The following is an 18,652-nucleotide window of genomic DNA, read 5'->3' on the forward strand; positions in this document are numbered from 1 at the left end:
GCAGTGCAGCTGTGATGCATCAGGGGTTGCGGTGCCCTGGAGCAGTGCAGCTGCAGAGTCTGGTTAGTGAGTGGAGCAGAGGAAAATATGGAGGGTGACAAAGCCCCTCCAGATAAGCATGAATCTGATCCCTGCCAGATGCCTCCTGCCCACCCCGGGCCCCTGCCTGGGCCTCCCCGCATCCCCTGGGCTGCAGCTCAAGGCCTCCCTGTGCCGCACCAGCCCCCTCCTGGCTCAGGACTGACCCCCCCGGGCACAGCGGGGTCTTTCTCCTCTCCCCCACCCCCACTTTCCAATCCAGGATATTTGGGTTGCCAGTGCGAAACGCCGTCTAATCTGCCCTCTAATCCCGTGGCTGCACGGTGGGCCACATTCGCCGCAGGTCTCAGCGGGGGCCGCAGCGCGGGGGGCTGGGGCTCGCAGCTGCAGTTCCGCGTGTCCCAGGTGCCCAGGGCTTCCCTCGCGTCTGTCCCCACCCAACACCATCCATGCAGCACCCAACCGAAGGCCCTCGGTGACCTGCAGCTTCTCCTGCTGCTCCCGGCCCTCTTCCCTAGCCGAGCCAGGCGCTTGCGGCCGCGAGCTCCAACCCTCCCGGCGCTGCTGCGGCTCCCTCTGGGGCTCTCGCCAGCTCCAGGCGGGTTGAAAAGTGCAGAAAAATGTGCAGCAAGAAGCACGCCAGCCCCACGAGGGCCACAGGCCAGCTAGGAGCAAACTGCATTGCACGGGAGAGGACTGAGGAAGAAGCAGCGCACCTGAAAAACCCCTCATCTGCAGCAGCCCGAGGCACCACCAGCGCCGCAGGGGCCACCCACCAGCACCCACAAACGCACAGCAACTTCCCTCAAAATATTTGCAACAGCCCTCCTCCGGGGGAGGGGGCCGGTGCTCCGCGGTCGCCGCTCCATCGCCAGCCGCCTCTAAGAAAACCCTTTATTGTGGAAGCGGGTGGCAGCGGAGCTCCACGCGCAGCGCAAACCGACCGAGCCACGCGCGGAGCAGAACAGCTTGGCAAGCCAACCAGCACCACCCCCCCGGACGCTGGACGCCCGGCCCGGACAGCACCCATCCCACCCGGGGGGACCAGCCCACGTAGGGGCGTTGCACCCTCCCGTCCCCAACGCTTGGGACCCCCCGGCCCCCCAGGGCAGCAGGGTCCAGCGGGTCCTGCTGCGCTCCGCACATTGCAGGACCCCCAGGGAGCCCCGACGGCACCTGGGCTGGGCGTTCGGGCTGGCGGTCCCTGAGCGGGTCCCGCAGCGCGTCCGGGTAGGGGCTGACGTTCTCCTCCAGCCACTCCGCCGCCGTGTCCGGGACGTGCACGCTCCCCGGCTGGGCGCGCAGGTTGTGGATGAAGCTCGCCCGGTGCTGGTGGAGCCTGGAGCCGGGGCGGGACGGAGCGGGGGGCGAGCGCCGGCCCCAGCCCCGCGGGCGCTCCGGCCCCACGGTGCCCCACGCGCTCTAGCAGCCCGCAGCCGAAGCTCTCCGCGCTGCGCGGGTGGCCGAAGCGGCGCGCCGGCGGTAGGGGCTCAGGCAGCCCTCGACGGCGCTGGGAGAGGCGCCGCGGGCGCTGCACCCCGGGGTCCCCCGGGCAGGTCCCCCCCGCACAAGCGCTCGCGAAAGGCTTTCCTCGGAAAGGTGCCCCCTTTCCCGGACGAGGCGTTCCTCCACGGGAGACGCGACCTCACCGCGCACTCCTGGGCGGCGCAGCGGGCAGCAGCACCGGCGCCTCGCGTCCGGCTGCCGGAGAGCCGGCCCGGGGCCGGGGCGCTGCACCCCTGGCCCCCCGCAGAGCCGGGCGCTTGCAGCCCCCCGCGCTCCTGGAGTGCACGTGCTACCCGCCGGGACGGGTGTCGGGCACCCGGCGGGACGCACCTGCTTGCGACGGCGCGTGGGAAGGTGCCGACGGGGACAGGCAGCCTCGGAGCCGGAGGGGGCTCGCCCCGGCTCCCCGGCACGGGGGCGAATCCGAGCGCCCGGCATCCCGGGCACCGGGTGCTCTGCTCCAGCCGGGTGCCGCGGAAGCCCGGCACGTCCGGGAGCTTCGTCTTCGCTGCAGCGCGGCGCAGCCCTTGAAGGCGCTGGTGAAGCACGCGCCGCCGAAGCTGCTCTGCCCGGGTTGGCGCTGCCGGCCCGGCGCCTTCGCCCACGCCGGGCTGCCGTGGGGCCGCGCTCGGCCCCCCGCCCTTGCCGCGGGAGAGCGGGGAGGGACCCCCGGCACGGGGCCGCTCACGGACCCACCGCCCCAGCCGCCGCTACGGGGCGGCCGGTGCACGAATGATTTTGGATAGTGGAAAATAACACTTGTATCAGAGACCCTTCCCCTGCCGCCCCCGAGGCCGCGGCTCCGGGGATGCCGCAGGGATCGGCGGGACGGATTTGGGAGCTGAAAAGCAGACTTTGGTCCCTGCCCGCGCTCAAGCCTCTTAGCTGCTCGCGAGGGTTTTGCTGTTACGGGAGCTGCGGCGAAGGGCTCCGGGCGCCTCCAGCCCCGCGGCAGCGCTCGCTCCCGGCGCCGCCGCGCTCGCGCGGGTCCGAGGGCGGCCGGAGCCTCGGGGCAGGGGGACGTTGCTGGAGGTCTCCGCCGGCCGCCTGGCTTTGCGGAAGCGATCTCCTGGGGCGAGCGCCCGGAGGGGCCGCGAGCTACAGCTCGGGCCGCCCCGGAGGCTTGCGGGCCGGGCCCCGTCGGGGCCCGGTTTGGGGTGCCGTGCCCCTTTTCGAGGCATGGTGCTGTCCGCTGGCGAGCGGGTCCGTGCAGGCGAGCCCAGCGCCAGCCGAGCGCCCTCGACAATCCCAGGCCCCGCGGCTCCCCCGGAGCGCAGACGCGTCCTTCCCACTGCCAACAGCGCCGGGGTCGCCCCCGGCTCCTCGGGAGCTGCATCGGGGCCCCGCGGAGAGGCCGCCGGAGCAGCACGGGCGCTTTCCCACAGCGCGCCCGGCACCTGCTGCCTCCCGGCACCGTCCCCACAGAGCTTCTTCCACCTTGCACCAGCCCTGGATGCCCCCGGGAACATCCTCCCGGCACATCGCTGCCAGTGGCGCTCCGGGCTGGAAATGCCGCCAGCCCTGGGCACGCGGGAGCCGGGTGCTCTGCACCGGCCTGCACCGGGAAGCCCGTAAACAGGCACCGCGCAGGGCTGCAGGCACTAAGAGAGCGCGATAAGCCCAAATTCCTAGTTTAACCAGCAACAGAGCGACCCCCCTCTCTGGCACCCACCTCCCTCCACTTCCCAGGCTTCCAGGCCGGTGCCCGAGAGGCAGAGAAAAGCCCCACGGCCAGCAGATCCAGACAACAGCCCTCGTGCCATCGCTCCAGGCAAGGGGCTGCTACGGAAATGCGCCGCGTCCCTCGCTTACCTGCCCTAGCGCAGAGCGGAGCAGCCCGCGAGCGAAAGCAAACGCAAGAGCAAAGCTGGGCCCGTGGAGAGGAAGGGCGCAGGGAGCGGGAGCGCAGCGCGTCACGGTGCCCAGCCCTGCCGGCAGCATCCGAGGGTCCCGGCGCCCGCGGCGGCCCCAAGCAGCCGTTTCTCGCTCTGCAGCACGATGCGAGGCGTCTGTGCAACGCTGCCTTACGCAGCGCGGCAGCACCGGGGAACGGCTGCCCACGGCTCCTCTTTAAGTCATCCCTCAATCGTTGCCATGCAAAGCCCTCGTTCCCGCACCCTTTCCGTGCGGAGGAGAGCAAGGCGGCGGGAAGAGCAGTGCCTGCACCGTGCAGGCACATATACACCGTTCCCAGAGTCTTCCGTGGCTCAGCACAGCTGGGAGCAGAGCCCCGCAGCCAGCCCCCATGCCCACGCAGCGGAGCCGCGGCGCACGCTGGCTGCCCCTGGCATGCCCCGGCACCCCCATGCCCCCGGCAGCCCCCAGGGCATCCCGGGCACCCCTGGGCTCCCAGTGCACCCCTGCACACCTAGAGCATCCCTGCAGCAGCTCCCAGCTCTGCACTGCACCCCCCAGGCATCCCTGTGCACCCGCGCACACCCAGGTCACCCCTGCATCCTGCAGCAGCCCCCAGCACTCCGCACACTCCCCCAGGGCATCCCCGCACCCCCCGTGCCCCCGAGCTCCCCTGCACCTCCCCAAGCACCCCGCAGAGCCGGGACACCCCTGGGCTCCCCGCACCCCCGGGCACCCTGCGGCACCCTGCAGCGCTCCGTGCACCCCCGGGCTCCGCTGCGCCTCCGGGACCGCCCTGCGCCCGGCCCGGCCTGGCCCTACCGGCCGCCGCGGGCCTCGCTGGGCGCGGCGTGGGCACGGGCCGCCGCCGCTCTCAAAGGGCCCGGGCGGCGACGGAGCCGCGGGCAGGGCCGGGCGGGCGCCCCGCGGGCACCGGCAGCGCAGGGAGGGGGCAGCGCGTGACAGCGGCACGGCCGCCCGCGCTGCCCCGGGGCGCAGCGGCCCCACGCGTGTCCGCGTATCCTGCTCCACGTGCCGCGTGCTCCATGCGCGCCCCGCGCGGCCCGTGCTCGGCGCTGCACGGCGGCGCTGGGAACCGGCCCCGCGCCCCCACCACGTGCCCCATGGTCCCGGCCCGCTCCCCCCGCCGCCGCCACGCGCATAGTATCGCCCGCCATCGGCCAGAGCCTCTGCGCATGCGCTCTCCCTAGGTCGGCGCCCCAGGCGCCGGCGAGCGCGCGCTTGCGCTCTCCGGACGGGCGCCTCGCGCATGCGCAGCGGGCGTCCGGCCGCTCTCGCTGCGCGGCGCATGCGCAGAGCGAGCCGTTTCCCTCCTGCGCGGCGCGCGGCGCAGGGCGCCGCTGCGGGTACCGAGGCGCCGGGAGGGGCGGGGCGGGAGCCCACGCGCGACTCCGCTCCACGAGTGGGCAGCAGCGCGCGGGGCGTCGCGCGCGGGTGCCCGGGCGGGGCGCGGGTGCGCGCAGGGCGCTAGTGGGCGGCGCGCGGGGGGACGCGAGCCAGCGCGTGGGCACTAGTGCCGGTCTGCGCGCGGGGGCACGGGCGGGGCGCGCAGCGCTGCGCGTGCTGGTGCAGTCCACGGGGGAACTGCAGTCCACGAGCGGGCACTACTGCACGGGGCGTCGGGGCGCGGCTCCACGCGCGTGTGCTCGGCTGGGATGGGGGTGCGTGCAGGACGCTAGCGTGCGGCTCACGGTGGTGGGTGGGGGGACGCGGGCACGCAGGGCGTTAGCGCACGGCTCAGCACGCGCTCGTGCACAGGGAGGGTGCCCGGGGGGTGCAGCCGGGGAGGGGGGAGCAGCGGGCGCGCGCCCACGCTGACCCCACGCCCCCGCAGGACCATGAACGCCGCGCAGGGCACGGTGGGCAGCGACCCCGTGATCCTCGCCACCGCCGGCTACGACCACACCGTGCGCTTCTGGCAGGCGCACAGCGGCATCTGCACCCGCACCGTGCAGCACCAGGACTCCGTATCCTTTGCGCCCGCTGGCGTGTCCCGCGTTTTGGGGTTTCCCGGGAAAAACCGCAGCTGCTTACGTACCTTAACGGGCCCCCGCAGCAGGTGAACGCGCTGGAGATCACGCCGGACCGCAGCATGATCGCCGCCGCCGGTGAGCCCGGGCGGGGGAGCGGCTCCGGCGGGACGTCTCCCGGCCCCGCTGGGTCCCTTCACCCTCCGCTCCCTCTCGGCGGCCGCAGGCTACCAGCACATCCGGATGTACGACCTCAACTCCAACAACCCCAACCCGGTGATCAACTACGACGGCGTCAGCAAGAACATCACCTCGGTGGGCTTCCACGAGGACGGCCGCTGGATGTACACCGGCGGGGAGGACTGCATGGCGAGGATTTGGGACCTCAGGTACCGCCGCCACCGCCCGCCCCCCCGGGGCTTCGCCGGTTCTGTACCTTCCCGCGGCCCTTTTCTGCCGCAGGTCCCGTAACCTCCAGTGCCAGCGCATCTTCCAAGTGAACGCTCCCATTAACTGCGTCTGCCTGCACCCCAACCAGGTAAGCGCCGTCCGGGCGGGATCGGCGGGCTCTGCTCCTCCGGCCGGCGGAGCTGAGGTGCTCAGACGTTTTATGCTGGCAGCTGCTGCACGGATTTTTTTCTCTGTACGAACGTGGTTTGCACGAGGGCTTCCTGGCCCTTCCAGGGGAACCCGCCTGCGGGGCTCGTTTCCTGCCAGCGGGCTTGTGCTAATTACCTGTAGCTGTTGCTTAAATTAATGGCCGAGCTTGGCCTCTGGTCCCGTGGAAAGGGGCACTCGAGCGGGCCTGTCCTGTATAACGGAGGAGACGTCGTCGGAGAGGAACCAGCAGCGCGAGGCGGGCTGGGAAGCGCTGAAGCTCACGCTGTAGCCAGGGGAAAGCGAGCTGCAGCCTGATCACCCGTCACCGAGACGCCCGTCACGTCGCTCCTCCCGCAGGGCCACTGCTGCGGGGATGCGTTAGATTGAAACAAGATACTGCCGTCGCGCACGGATGTAGCGTGCGAGTCCTCGCTAGCTAAAGTGCCGCTGAGCAGCCAGGGAAACGCCGGTCTGGGAGCAGAGCAGCGCTGGTCGGGCCGGCGGCGGCGGTGCCCGGAGCTCCGTCGCTCCTTGCACTTCTCTGCTGCGGAGCGACCCCGACTGCCCGAGGCTGGAGAGGCTTGTCGAGGCCTCGGGGATACTGCGGCTGCCGTAGCCGTGCTGGGAGGGGGCTGGCGACCGAGGCACCCAGGAGCCGTTTCTGCCCTATATGCGCTTTTCAGCTCCCTGCGCGCTTCTGCCGCTCGCTGGCCAGCTTGCACCTCAGTGCCCGCTCCGCAGGAGCCGTGCAAGTCGTTTGGCTTCGGTGAATGGCGTTTGGCGTCGTAGCCGGACCGCTGTTCTGGAGATCCGGCGGCAGCTGTCCGTGCCGTGGTTCGTAAAATCGGCCAATGCCGCTGAGAAGGCAGCAGCCTCTTTGCAGAGCGCGGGGGCGATCAGCCGGCTGGCGTCTGTCTGGAGAGCCGGAGCTCTGCAGTGCCCCTGCGCTGGGCAGTCGTTGGGCAAGGCCCCAGGGCTTGAAGCCAGAACTCGGCTGCCCTCGGCGCCCTCGCGTCCTGCCTAAGTTTAGGGGTGCTTTGTGCACCTCGGCGCCTGCTCGTGGGGCTGCTCCTCGGGAGACGAGGTTGTCCGTTTCTTGCAGGCAGAGCTAATCGTGGGTGATCAGAGCGGTGCTATTCACATCTGGGACCTGAAGACGGACCACAATGAGCAACTGATCCCAGAGCCTGAAGTTTCCGTGAATTCGGTTCACATTGACCCTGACGCCAGTTACATGGCGGCCGTCAACAGCTCGGTAAGTTCAGGTGGCCTCAAGCGTGGCCCGTGGGACGTCCTGGTGCTGCAGCAGCTGCTGGCACGCGCCTCGTGGGGCAGAGGCAGCAGGTTTCCACGTACCAGCTTCACGTGCAGCTTGTGCTGCGTTGCGGTTCTGCAGGCTGGAACAGGGAACCCCCCTGCAGGCAGGCGCATCCCGCTCTGACGGCAGCTCCTGTCTCCTGGCAGGGAAATTGTTACGTCTGGAATCTGACGGGCGGCATCGGAGAGGAGGTGACCCAGCTGATCCCCAAGACCAAGATCCCCGCGCACAACCGCTACGCCCTGCAGTGCAAGTTCAGCCCCGATTCCACGTGAGTGACTGCCAGCCGCTCGCTCGCCTCCGCGGCCGGCAGCAGGTCTGTTCTGGGCCCCCGCCGCAGGCGCGTGTTGGCTCTGCAGCTCCCCCTCAGCGAGCGGGACAGGGGGTGCTCGCACTGGCATCCCAGAAGTGCTCTGCGAAGCCTTAGCAGGTTTTGCAGCCGTGAGTTGCATTCGCAGCTGGGATCGGTCTGCTGAGCTCTGAGAGCAAGGTGATGAACCTGGCATACTCATTCACCAAATCTGTTTAACTTGAATTTCAAAAAGCAGATGATATGAATTTCATAAAGCAGATGATACAGGGGCAAAGAAATCTGATTACGAAGGATGCAGGTCTCCAGTTCATTACCGTTCCAGGCCCGCATTAACGAGAGGCTTTTAGGCATGCAGAATGAATAACAAGGTTACTCGTGTGCATCTCTCCCTTGCAGGCTCTTGGCTACATGTTCTGCAGATCAAACGTGCAAGATATGGAGGACTTCAAACTTCTCTCTGATGACAGAACTGAGCATTAAAAGCAATAACCCCGGGGAAACCTCTCGTGGCTGGATGTGGGACTGCGCCTTCTCTGGGGACTCCCAGTACATCGTCACAGGTAAGGCACTGGCTCTGCAGCCGCCGTTGCCAGCGAGTCGATGTGGACTACTCCAGGAGCCCTGGCAGGAGGGCTGTGCACTAGCGCGGGATTTGTGATTTGCCTGGCGGGGCACGCTGCTTCCTCACCAACCCCTAGCGCCCCTGCGCAGATGAGGAGAGAAACCCCCTCCGTTACACCAGCTCCCTTTGCTTGTACCATAACAGGACGTCTGTTGCCTCCTGTTTAAATTGGAGTGATGACCCTCGTGTGTGCTGTTTATTTCACCTGGTAGCAATGCTGCTTGCAGTGTTTGCAGCATGATAGTGCTTTCAAAACATCCATGTTGTACCTACCACCACAGTGTTTTCTGCAGAATGCTTAAAACCCCACGTACGGAAACGCACTAAGCTCCTTGCTGGGTATGGCTCCTTGTCTGCCATCAACAGCTCTAATAACTGTGTTGAGTGAAGCAAGAGGACAGTCTGACAGTCTTTCTTGCAGATAAAAACAAAAATGTTTGAAAGAATGTTGTAACCTGTCCCACTGCTCCTGTTTTCACTTTGTGTTCCAGCTTCCTCGGATAACCTGGCCAGACTTTGGTGCGTGGAGACAGGAGAGATCAAGAGGGAATACAGCGGCCACCAGAAAGCAGTTGTCTGCCTTGCTTTCAACGACAGCGTGTTGGGTTAACAACTGTGTGCAAGAAAGAAAGGGCCTCGGCTCGTTTTCCCCTGTCCTGGGATGACAAGCACCCTCAGGAGCCCGACAGACACCTGCAACCATCCCCTCCTCCGACGGAGATGGCGGAAGCAGCTGCATCTGCCTGGAACAAGACCAGGCTTTGGCTCTGAGCAGATCGTAACCGAAACGCGTTTGACCTTGAATGACCCACTTGGACAGCAGGGAACGGGCCTGGGAGGGTGGCTGGGGGCAGATAGCTGGAGGCTCTCCTGTGGCACTGCTGCGGGCAGCTTTGTGACGTTCATGTACCCCAAACTGAAAAAACCATCAGCCTTTCTAAACGGTGGAACGGGCTGAACAGAGAGAGGAAGGGCGGCTGTTCTCGTTTTGCAATCCCTTTATTCAAAGTGTATTTCACAGACTTGCTTCGAGAATGGCGCTCTGACAAAATTAATAGCCCCGGCCAAGTGATAACCTTGTGTTGAACAGGGCACGTGGCCATAAAACACTAGCTACTCCCCACGATCCGTCTGTGTCTAGATCTACTGATAGCTACACGTGAGATGCAGCCCTGGAGCGCAGCTGCAAATAAAATGTCTGTACCGACGAAGCTGAACAGAGCTCTGTTGTTTTCCTAAACTCTCTCGAACTGCCGTATGAAAGGGCGGGAGGTGCTTCGGGGATGTCATAGATGTTACCTTCCTTGTTGAAATCAGGTTTTTCAGGAGTCGGTTCAAGTATGCGGAGCGACGAGGGGGCACCCGTGGCCACAGGACTTACTCGGGGAGGTAATAGAAGCAGATAGAGACACAAACGTTGCTTGGGAAGCATATGTCAATGCAAAGGTAGATCAGTCGCTGCCTCCCTGGATCTGCCAAACGGGCAAGGACAGAAACACGGTGAGAGGAAGCCTTTCGCTGTCCTGCGGGTAACTCCCTAGAGAGCCAAGCGAGCGCGCAGCCCCGGGGCACGGCCCTTCTCTGGGCAAGAGCTGGCACGAAACAGGACGGGCGCCCCGCGGGCCGCTTGCGGCGAGGAGGAGGGCGGCGGGGGGCTGCCGCGCGTCACGGTCTGCAGCGCGAGCAGGCTGCATCGGGCAAACCGGGCAGGACTGAGAGGCCCGTGACTTACCCTCCCCTCGCCTGGCCCAGAAGATGGGGGTCTCTTCGCACAGGTTTTGGACAGCCTCCCCCAAGCTTTTCGGATCCACCGGTTTCCGTGCCGAAATGCCCAGGAACTCTCGGTAGTACTTGGTTTGGTTATTCCGAAGCGGCGGCTGGTCAACCTGCAAGGAGCGGCCCCGTTACCTCCTCCCGAGACGCTCTGCAGCCCCCGGTCTGCCTCGGTGGGAGAGGCAGCGTCCTGGCACATCTGCCAGGCTGGGGCCTGAGGATCTCCTGTTGCGTGAACAGGTCCACCCCAAAAAGGGCTTTCAGACAGCCGGGGCTTGCTGCAGGACCTGACCCCTCCTCCCCTTCCACCCAGCTGCCCCATGGATGGTCGCAGCAGTTGCTCACTCCTTGCTCGGACGCGTTGAGAGCCATCCGGAGGTTCTGCAGGTCCCAGGAGTCCATCCTCCGCAGGTAGCACGCGCGCTGCTCCGCGGGTTTGTAGCACACGTAGCCCTGCAGGACAGATCGTCCCCCATCAACAGCCAGCTCAAACATGGGCATCTCTTTTCCTCCTGTGCTATTTTCCTCTAACAAAGCAGCGACCGTCGTGGCTGCTCCCAGCTCAGAGCCGGTCCCGGCCCACGCTTCGTGCTCAAACCCCAGCAGCCCGGTTTGGGCTCCGCTTGCCTCCGCGGGCTGCCCGCCCTCCCCGCGGTGCGGGCGAGATGCCCAGCTGCCCCAAGGCGCTTACGTTCTCGCCGTCGTACAGCACGGCGGAGGTGCGGTTGCTCCGCGAGGTTACGTAGTAAGTCACGGCGCTCCCGGACCCATCCACGAAGGCTGACTGGTTCCTCGGGGAGCCTTGCTGGCCCTGCGATGCCGGCCGCGCGACCTCAGCGCAGAGCGAGGGCGGCACCGGCCGACAGCCGCCCGGGCTCCGCGCGCGTCTCCCCTCCCGGACGCTTCGCCGGCCCATGCCGCTTGCCCAAGTTATATAGCCAGGGAGAAAGCAAGCTCCGACTGAAGGAGGACGGGTTTGGGGCAGCCCCGGCTGCCCCAGCTCGAACTGCAGCTGGGAAGGAGAAAGGACCAACGCACCCAGAATAAAAAGCATTTAGATGCTGCATTTAGCACCGGGGTCCTTGCGCTGCAGGCAGCGCCCTGCACGCAGCCCAGGTGCTGGCTAGCGAAGGGGCTCGCCGAGCTCCGGGGCTCTGTGCACCGAAGGGAGCTTGAACCAGCTTTCCCAGGCAGCCGCTGCTTGCTGCTCCGCAGCTGCTCGCTTCCCCTCTCGCTCCAGCGACGCATGGGAATTTGCCTGCTTAGCAAAACGGCAGCTCATGCCTGTAGCGCTAACGATGCACTGAAGTTGCTCTAATTTAAGCTCTGGTTTCTGGCAGACGTGCTGGGGGGCGATGCAGCAGCCGCTGCCTGGCGCCTCGGGGGAGTTTCTGCAGCTCCGGTCGCAGCAGACTGCCCACGCGCCTGAGCGAGCGGGAGAGGGGGCCGCATCCAGCCCCCGTCTCAGCCCCTTCCTCCCTCCGGGCAAGGGTGTCCGACCACGAGGGTCTGTCCCTGCCTAGGTCCGGGTCCCTTACCTGGGCAGAGCTCTGGGACAAGCTGAGAATCCCTGCAACGCTGATGCCAACAACTGCAAAAAACAAGGCAATGGACAAGATGATCCAGAATGTCCTGGACAGATTTTTGAACTGTGCTGGGAACCTCCTGTCCTGGGAGCCAAGGCAGAATAAGGAAAGAACAGGAGTTAAAATTGACTCTTCCGCGGTTTATCCTTGTGCTATAAAACACATGCCTTATTTATAAAGGAAATCATTTGGGCACTCTCAGGACTATACGCAAACTGCTGGGGATGTCTGAATACAGAAATGGACCCACAGAACTGCCACAACTCAGTAACAATCCTGGAATAACATCGTTTTTACGGCACAGTGACTGGAGTTTCAGTTCTGACATCCCAGCGAAAAGCACTCTTCCAGCTGACCATTTTCCTCATGTAGATGAGGAAACATGCAGACATCACAAAACCTTTGAGGAAAGGCCAAAAACAAGAAGCTTTTCACAAATGGGGGCTGCTGTTACACTTTAATCATCAAAAGAATTTATTTTATAGTAGAAATTTCCAAAACAATCATCAGCATTTGAAGCAATCCTGTGTGGGGCAATCTTATCTACTTCATTGTCCTTCCATATATTTACTTATATTTTATTTTCTGGATAAAGTTGTTGCTTAATGCAAAACAAGCTGTTATTTGAAGTAAAATAAGCTTGGCATCATGTTGATGCTTCTAGTAGCATGATATAAAAATCAGTTTAATTCTTATACTAAAACAATTTAATGTAATTTATTGGCACGTAAAATCATTTCTACAAAGCAGAAAGGCAGCACTTTCCATAATCATAACAGTAAGCCCACACACAAAAAAAAGGGAGGAGGGAAGTCTGTTTCTCAATCCTCTAAAGCTTGTAGAGGAGTCTAATAGTTTCGGGTGGTTAGATTTGCTACAGTCAAACAATAAACAAGCTCTGCAAACCTACTGGTCAGTTCTTTTTCTTTTCTTTCCATTTTTTGGTAATGTGCAAGTTCTAAATATATTCCACCAAAAAAGCAGTGAGTATTAAAAAACCTAAAACTGTAGTACAGCTGAAATCTTACCAATTCAAATGCAACAGAACCAAAGCATTACAATAATTGCTAGATTTTCAACACTGAAATTGCCTCAGTTGGGAAATAGGAAATAAAAATAAACAAATCCAGCAAGTCCCGTGTCTTGGCAGGTTTCTGGAGGCCTGTGGAGCACTTTGCATGTGCACACACATCGCTAGTGGCGTTGCAGCACTTAGGCTGTGATTCTTTCGCATGTCTAATTTGACTGCTCTGCCCAGGCAACCTGCTTTTTTCTACAATCGTTTGGTGCCATGTAAGTATAGACACTTACAGGAAAAACCAGGTGAGAGACTCAGCTGCCTTAGCAGGAGCTGAACTGTGGATTGATGAAGTTGGTGGTGGGCCCTGGAGAGGTGGTGAACAAAATCTTACCAGGATCCACAGGAACTGCAGTGCTCACCCCTTAAAAAGAGGAATAGTTACCAAGCGAGCGCAGAGCGAGAACTCTGCGATGACTGGGGGCCCAGGGGTACTTACGGAAGAAACGATACTGCTGGTGCTGTTGATACCCTCCATCCTCCACTTCAGAGCAGGACCTCGCTCCCGCGGCTCTGCCTCCTGACAACGCACAGGCTGCGCATGATCTTCAACTCCAGACGTGCCTGGGAAGCCAAAGCACGCAGCTGGGAAACACCTTAATACGTGTCCCTTATGGTCACAGAAACCTCCAGTCAGGTGCTCCTCAACTCAGACCTGCACAGAAGGTGAAACCTTAGAGCTGCGACCTGGGAGAGGAGAAAGAAAGGGAGGGCTAAAACCCAATGTTGTAGAGAGATGCTGTCATTGGTATAAAAACACTCTTCCTGCTTACCTTCTGAGCCAGCTGGAGGTATTGAGGTAGAATACAATCAAAGTCTTTGTGTATGCCTGCCCTGCTGGCACATGCTTACAGTGGGACTGGATAAGTCTCATTAAAAGATAAAATGAATAGGGAAGAAGTGGCAGCCTGCCCTTGTCATCAGTTATTTCTGCATTTCAACATGAACTTTGTGCTGTCAGAGCTCTGTGGGCTGAAGCCAACTGTTTATCCTGCAGACTAGCGCATTGTAAGTCTTGCCTGTACAGACGAGCTCATGTTCCACCTCCAGCTCTCGCTTCGTTCAGATCCCAGAAAAGAGTTTGTGATGCAAAGTCATCGCCACAACACCAGTTACACTCCAACCCGCACACATTTCCAGTGACGAGCATTACCCCACAGGGAACACATTTCCCAGGTAGTCAGACCTTAAAATTATCCTAGCTAGTCTGGAAGCCCCCGTGAGAGCTTTGTATTATGGAGACCTGCCAGCCAGCCAAACAGCCCAAGAGAGGCAAGCCACAGTCCAACAGAATTCCTTCACATACTGTCTGTCCAGGAAAGATTTAGCGTTTGGACATTTTCCAAAAGAGCACGGCCCAAGACGGATCAAATTCAACCAAGGCGGCAGCTCATCCTAGAGCTTCACGCTGCCGAAGCACTAGCGCTCCCCTTCTCTCCCCACTTGGCCTCTTGTACACTTCGGTCTGTAAGTCAAAGGTAATCTATTTAATTGTAAAAATCACAATCTTGTTCTAGTACCTTGTGACTAAGTTGTGATTTCAATGTATTGGGACTACCTGGATTCTATTGACAAGTTGAATGCTAATGGGCCTAATTGAATGCTATGGCCCAAGAGAGTCAACCATCACTCTTTTTTAATATAATTAAAAGGAAAACATGAGACTGCAGCACACCACAGCTGCCGCTCTGAAGAAACGGAAGTGTTGAAACAGCCCAACCACCAGATCTACTTCTGCAAAGCCAGAGATTACAGAGGAGCACAGAGCAGTCCCCTCCACTGCAGTCTACCAGCTGATTTCTGCTGCAGCGAGGCCTAGCCCAAGAAACTTGGAAAAGCAGCTGTAAAATACAGAATATCGTCCCCCTAGAGATTTCTAAATGGACACACAGCAGACACTTTCTTACTCCATGAAGTTTGCACCATCCTTATTCTAAGGCACAAAAATTAAGCGAAACCATTTATAAAAGGTTATTTGTAAAAGCATTTGTAAGAAGGAGAAAGCACTGCAAAAACATGACCTTGAGCTACCAGCTCAGTGCTAAGAGCTCAGCACCATTGTAGACACCTAAAATATATCCCCCGCCCTTTTTTTGGTAAAATTGCGTGTCAAGAGTAAAGATGATGAAGACTGAAGCCATATCCTTAACTCCTACAATTTTAACAAAGTACTGTTACATAGGCAGAAGAGATTACAAAACAAGAAGAATGCAAGAGAAAAGTAGGTTTCTAAGTTTAATGTGAATTCAAGTAGAGGATCAAAAACCATTGGAAAGTTGATACAGAAACTTCTGAAGCACAATTGACACCTTCACCAACACATTTCAGTATATGTGGGGAACAGTGAATCGAGGTAATGGTTCCCTTGTACAGTGAACAGTTCTCAGACAGGATAGTGCGCCGCTTCAACAAGGCTGACCACCTCACTTGGAGTTACTACGTTACTTATTTTTAAATCATAAGCACCAAAACTAGGAAGTGAATCAGAGAATGCATTGCTAAGTTAGCCCTAACCGCAGTGAATCCACTATGTCTATTTCTATGTTACTTAGGGAACGCAGAAGTTCTACCTGATAAGCATTTCCCTGTGACTTTCGTAAGCCTTCTCGGTGGAGACACAAACAGGAAAGACGTTATTCATGCTTCCTTACACAACTCCGAGTTACAAATGAAGAGTCTTTTATAAGATCCAGAGAGTATTCCAGTAACACTGAAAGACATTATGAATGGCATAGTTATTGCTGTACAAACAAGGTGGCAAATTTACTTATTTCTAGTATTTGAGTGGAAGGAAATGGTATCAAATACGCTGCTAGAGCTATACAGCTAAACAGCTGGCGATGAGGGAAGTTCAGCATTTAAGTTTAAACTGCCAGTAGTGGAATCTATGGAGTAACACAGTATTTGCATATTTTATTTTCCACTTAATTCTGTGATACAAAAATTTTGAACTGTGGCCTTCAATTCAGCCAACTAAAAAAAAAACAAACAAACCCCCCCCCCCCCACTATCCTGTAGCCTGAGCTGCGTATCGCTCAAAACGTATCTAAAGATGAAAATAAAACAACCACCTGAGCAGGCACTCTTTCCAGACAAGCAACAGTTGCCAGGGCCCGACATTAGACACAAGGAAGATATTACAAGCAGGTATTCAAAGGAAGCACTGTGCTGTTATCACACTTAACCAATACAGGTTTACTTTGGTGAGCAATAGCATTGTGAATTATATTCATCTGTTGTAGACTGAGTCCTAATTCATATTCTACAAATAAAGCCAAGGTAAGCAATTATTTTGATGCTGAGCCAGCAAGGAAGCATAATAAAATTTAGAACTTCATGTCTAATCAATCCAGTTATTTGGGGGAAGCAGTATTAGTGCAGGATCGTCCTATGTGATTACATACTTTCTACATTACCAAATGCAAAAGCTTACAAGAATCAAACCTATAGTGATGAGTGAAGTACATTCCTCTTATCCTCCCTTTTGGGAAGCAAGATATATTATCATATATTATACTTAGGTTCATATTTTAAATATATTCTGATATATATTTAGGATCAGGATAGTTCTTGCAGGTATGTGTACTTTACATATACATCCAATACCTGGACAAATACAGTATACAGAAGATACCATTTGCATTTTGCATGAGAAATCATCCTAATCTGCATCACAAGTGCAATTTTTATGGTCAAATAAAGGAGACAGATTTCAGTTTCTTTGACCTGAAGTCACACTTGCAATGGGCTGCACTGCTAGAATCAGACCCAGCCTGAAAAAACAATCTAAGGTCAAATTCTAGCTACATCAGCCACTGCAAGCATTTCCAAACACAGCCACTGAGTAACTACACACTCAAAGAATTATTTCCCTGAATAAGCAAGACTGAGTTACAGTCTGTCCATAAGAGAACATACTGCAAATTGTTGGGTTCATCTCCTCAGATCACTCTGCTGTTTCCTCAACTCAGTCTAGAAGACAGAAACACCTAGTATCGCATGTATTTAGATATATGTATTACTTATAATAATAAAAAAGTCCCAAACCAACAGGACTTGAGTGACACCATAATGCCCTCTTCATTTCAAAGTGCATTTTAGAAGACCAAGATGTAAACAGAAATCATACAGAAAGGGAAGTTTAAAAAGCTAAGGGTGGCCAATTTCTGGTGGTATACTGAGTACGTTACTGTCACAAGGTGATTAATTAGGGCCCTCCTCAGGGTACCGCTTTGAAGGCTGTAAGGGTTTTGCTATTTTAATCCCCCAGTGCTGGAAGAAGGTCAGCTATACTATCAACGTAGTAATCAGGAACCAGGCTTTGCCTGGCAGGACAGTCACTCTCCTGGTGACCTTTCACTTCTTCCAGTGTGGTGACTCCTGTGAGAGTGAGCAGCGTCGTGAGGCCGCAGTTGTTTCCCATGAGGATATCGGTGTCCAGGCGATCTCCCACCATGATGGTACGAGCAGGATCAATGTTGAACTCGCTGGCCACGCAATCGAACATGTACCGGTTGGGCTTGCCTACAATAAATGCCTCACGCTCGGCCGCCGTCTCCACTGCTTTTACCAGACAACCAGTCCCTAGAGACAGGATAGAAAACTACTGATTAGAGACCACAGAAGACTGTCAACACCCAGATGGGGCAGAGCAGAAAAATCACACGATATTTTGTGAACACTGTGCGTGCAGGCAGAACGACTCAAGCAGCGACACACGTGGCAGCGCGTAAAACCCGATCTACACGTGCAAGAGCGGAAAGGGACTGCCAGGTGCGGGAAAGCTGCCACACTGCCTTCCCTGCTCTGGTGCAACGCTCGCGGCAGCCCCGCGCTCTGGGGCCCCCGCGGCGGCCCCCGGCTCGCCCCTCCCGCCGCTCCCCCGCGCTCTGGGGACCCCGCGGCTCCCCCCCGCCGCGCACCGGGGATGGCGGCGCCGCCCTCGAGGGGCAGGCGGTGGTCGCGGTTGGTGCCCACGAGCAGGCAGGCGGCGCCGCCGCGCTGCAGGTAGCGCAGGGCCTGGCACAGCTTGGCGTAGCTGAAGTGCTCGTCGAAGCCGACGAGGACGGCGCGCACGGCCGGGTCGAGCGGCGCCCGGGCCCAGTCGGCGGGCGCGGGGCCCGGCAGGGCGGCGGGCCCGGGGCCCAGGTGCGGCACGCCGGCCGCCTCCAGCTCGGCGCCCAGCGCGGCGCTGCCCAGCACGTAGGCGGCGGCGCCGGGCGGCAGGGCCTGGCGCAGGTAGCGGGCGGCGCAGTAGGCCGAGCCGAAGACGTGGCGCGGCTCGGCGGGCGGGAAGCCGAGGCGCCGCAGCTTCTCCGTGTAGGCGCCGCGCGTGCGGCTGCTGTTGTTGGTCACGTAGCAGAGGCGCTTGCCCGCCGCCGCCAGCCGGCCCAGCGCCGCCGCCGCGCCCGCCACGGCCGCCTCGCCGCGCCACAGCACGCCGTCGCAGTCGAAGAGCAGCGCCTCGGCGGCGCCCAGCACGGCCCGCGCCGCCTCGCCGTCCAGCCGCCGGCACTGCCGCCCGCCGCCGCCCGCCGCCATGGCCGCCCGCGCGCCGCGCGCCCGCCCCCCGCGCGCGCCCCTGTTGGCCGCCCGCCGCGCGCCGCTCGCGCCCTCATTGGCCGCCCAGCCGCGCGCCCGCTCCCATTGGCCGCCGGCCGCGCGCCGGCCGCGCCACCATTGGCCGTCGCCGAGCCCCGTCCCGCCCCGCGGACGGGGCCGACTGCGTGCGTGTGTGGGGAGGGGGAGGAGGGGCCTCCCGGCTCTGCCCCGCTCTCATTGGGCAGCCCGCCTCACAGGCCCGCCCACCGCGCGCTGCCGTTGGCCAGCGGCCGCCTCCGCTCCGGGCACTTCACAGCCCATTGGGCCGTCGAGTCGGTAGCCCCGCCCGCTGCCGGGCTCATGAGGGAGCCCCCTCAGGGTCGCCGAGGGGTCAAAGGTCATCAGGAGCCGGGTTTGGGGGGGCGGTGCGG

General features: G+C 60.0%; 3 protein-coding genes across 7 annotated transcripts; 1 reads left to right on the forward strand and 2 right to left on the reverse strand.

Annotated features, from left to right (window-relative positions):
• Window positions 1-4,740: 4,740 nt before the first annotated feature.
• MLST8 (MTOR associated protein, LST8 homolog) lies at window positions 4,741-9,454 on the forward strand. Of its 3 annotated transcripts, none has more exons than XM_062588036.1 (9): window positions 4,741-4,766; window positions 5,255-5,387; window positions 5,477-5,528; window positions 5,617-5,779; window positions 5,853-5,928; window positions 7,093-7,245; window positions 7,455-7,579; window positions 8,018-8,181; window positions 8,735-9,454. In XM_062588036.1, exons 2-9 carry the CDS (start codon window positions 5,259-5,261, stop codon window positions 8,851-8,853), a joined length of 981 nt encoding a protein of 326 aa, XP_062444020.1. In that variant the 5' UTR covers window positions 4,741-4,766; window positions 5,255-5,258; the 3' UTR covers window positions 8,854-9,454. The 3 variants fall into 3 exon arrangements, with proteins under 3 accessions (XP_062444020.1, XP_062444021.1, XP_062444022.1); XM_062588037.1 differs by lacking the exon at window positions 4,741-4,766 and adding an exon at window positions 4,857-4,873; XM_062588038.1 differs by lacking the exon at window positions 4,741-4,766 and adding an exon at window positions 5,045-5,081.
• BRICD5 (BRICHOS domain containing 5) lies at window positions 9,224-15,327 on the reverse strand. Of its 3 annotated transcripts, none has more exons than XM_062588040.1 (7): window positions 15,251-15,327; window positions 13,120-13,244; window positions 11,555-11,686; window positions 10,708-10,827; window positions 10,362-10,469; window positions 9,976-10,129; window positions 9,224-9,715 (listed from the first exon to the last, which is right to left on the reverse strand). In XM_062588040.1, exons 2-7 carry the CDS (start codon window positions 13,156-13,158, stop codon window positions 9,621-9,623), a joined length of 648 nt encoding a protein of 215 aa, XP_062444024.1. In that variant the 5' UTR covers window positions 13,159-13,244; window positions 15,251-15,327; the 3' UTR covers window positions 9,224-9,620. The 3 variants fall into 3 exon arrangements, with proteins under 3 accessions (XP_062444024.1, XP_062444025.1, XP_062444023.1); XM_062588041.1 differs by having other exon boundaries at window positions 10,708-10,835; window positions 11,527-11,686; XM_062588039.1 differs by lacking the exons at window positions 11,555-11,686; window positions 13,120-13,244; window positions 15,251-15,327 and having other exon boundaries at window positions 10,708-11,266.
• PGP (phosphoglycolate phosphatase) lies at window positions 14,898-18,221 on the reverse strand. The gene is made up of 2 exons (XM_062588637.1): window positions 17,603-18,221; window positions 14,898-17,264 (listed from the first exon to the last, which is right to left on the reverse strand). Exons 1-2 carry the CDS (start codon window positions 18,219-18,221, stop codon window positions 16,939-16,941), a joined length of 945 nt encoding a protein of 314 aa, XP_062444621.1. The 3' UTR covers window positions 14,898-16,938.
• Between the last annotated feature and the right edge of the window lie 431 nt (window positions 18,222-18,652).

The sequence above is a fragment of the Rhea pennata genome, chromosome 15 (assembly GCF_028389875.1).
Source record: "Rhea pennata isolate bPtePen1 chromosome 15, bPtePen1.pri, whole genome shotgun sequence".
In the NCBI taxonomy this organism is placed as follows: Eukaryota; Metazoa; Chordata; class Aves; order Rheiformes; family Rheidae; genus Rhea; species Rhea pennata.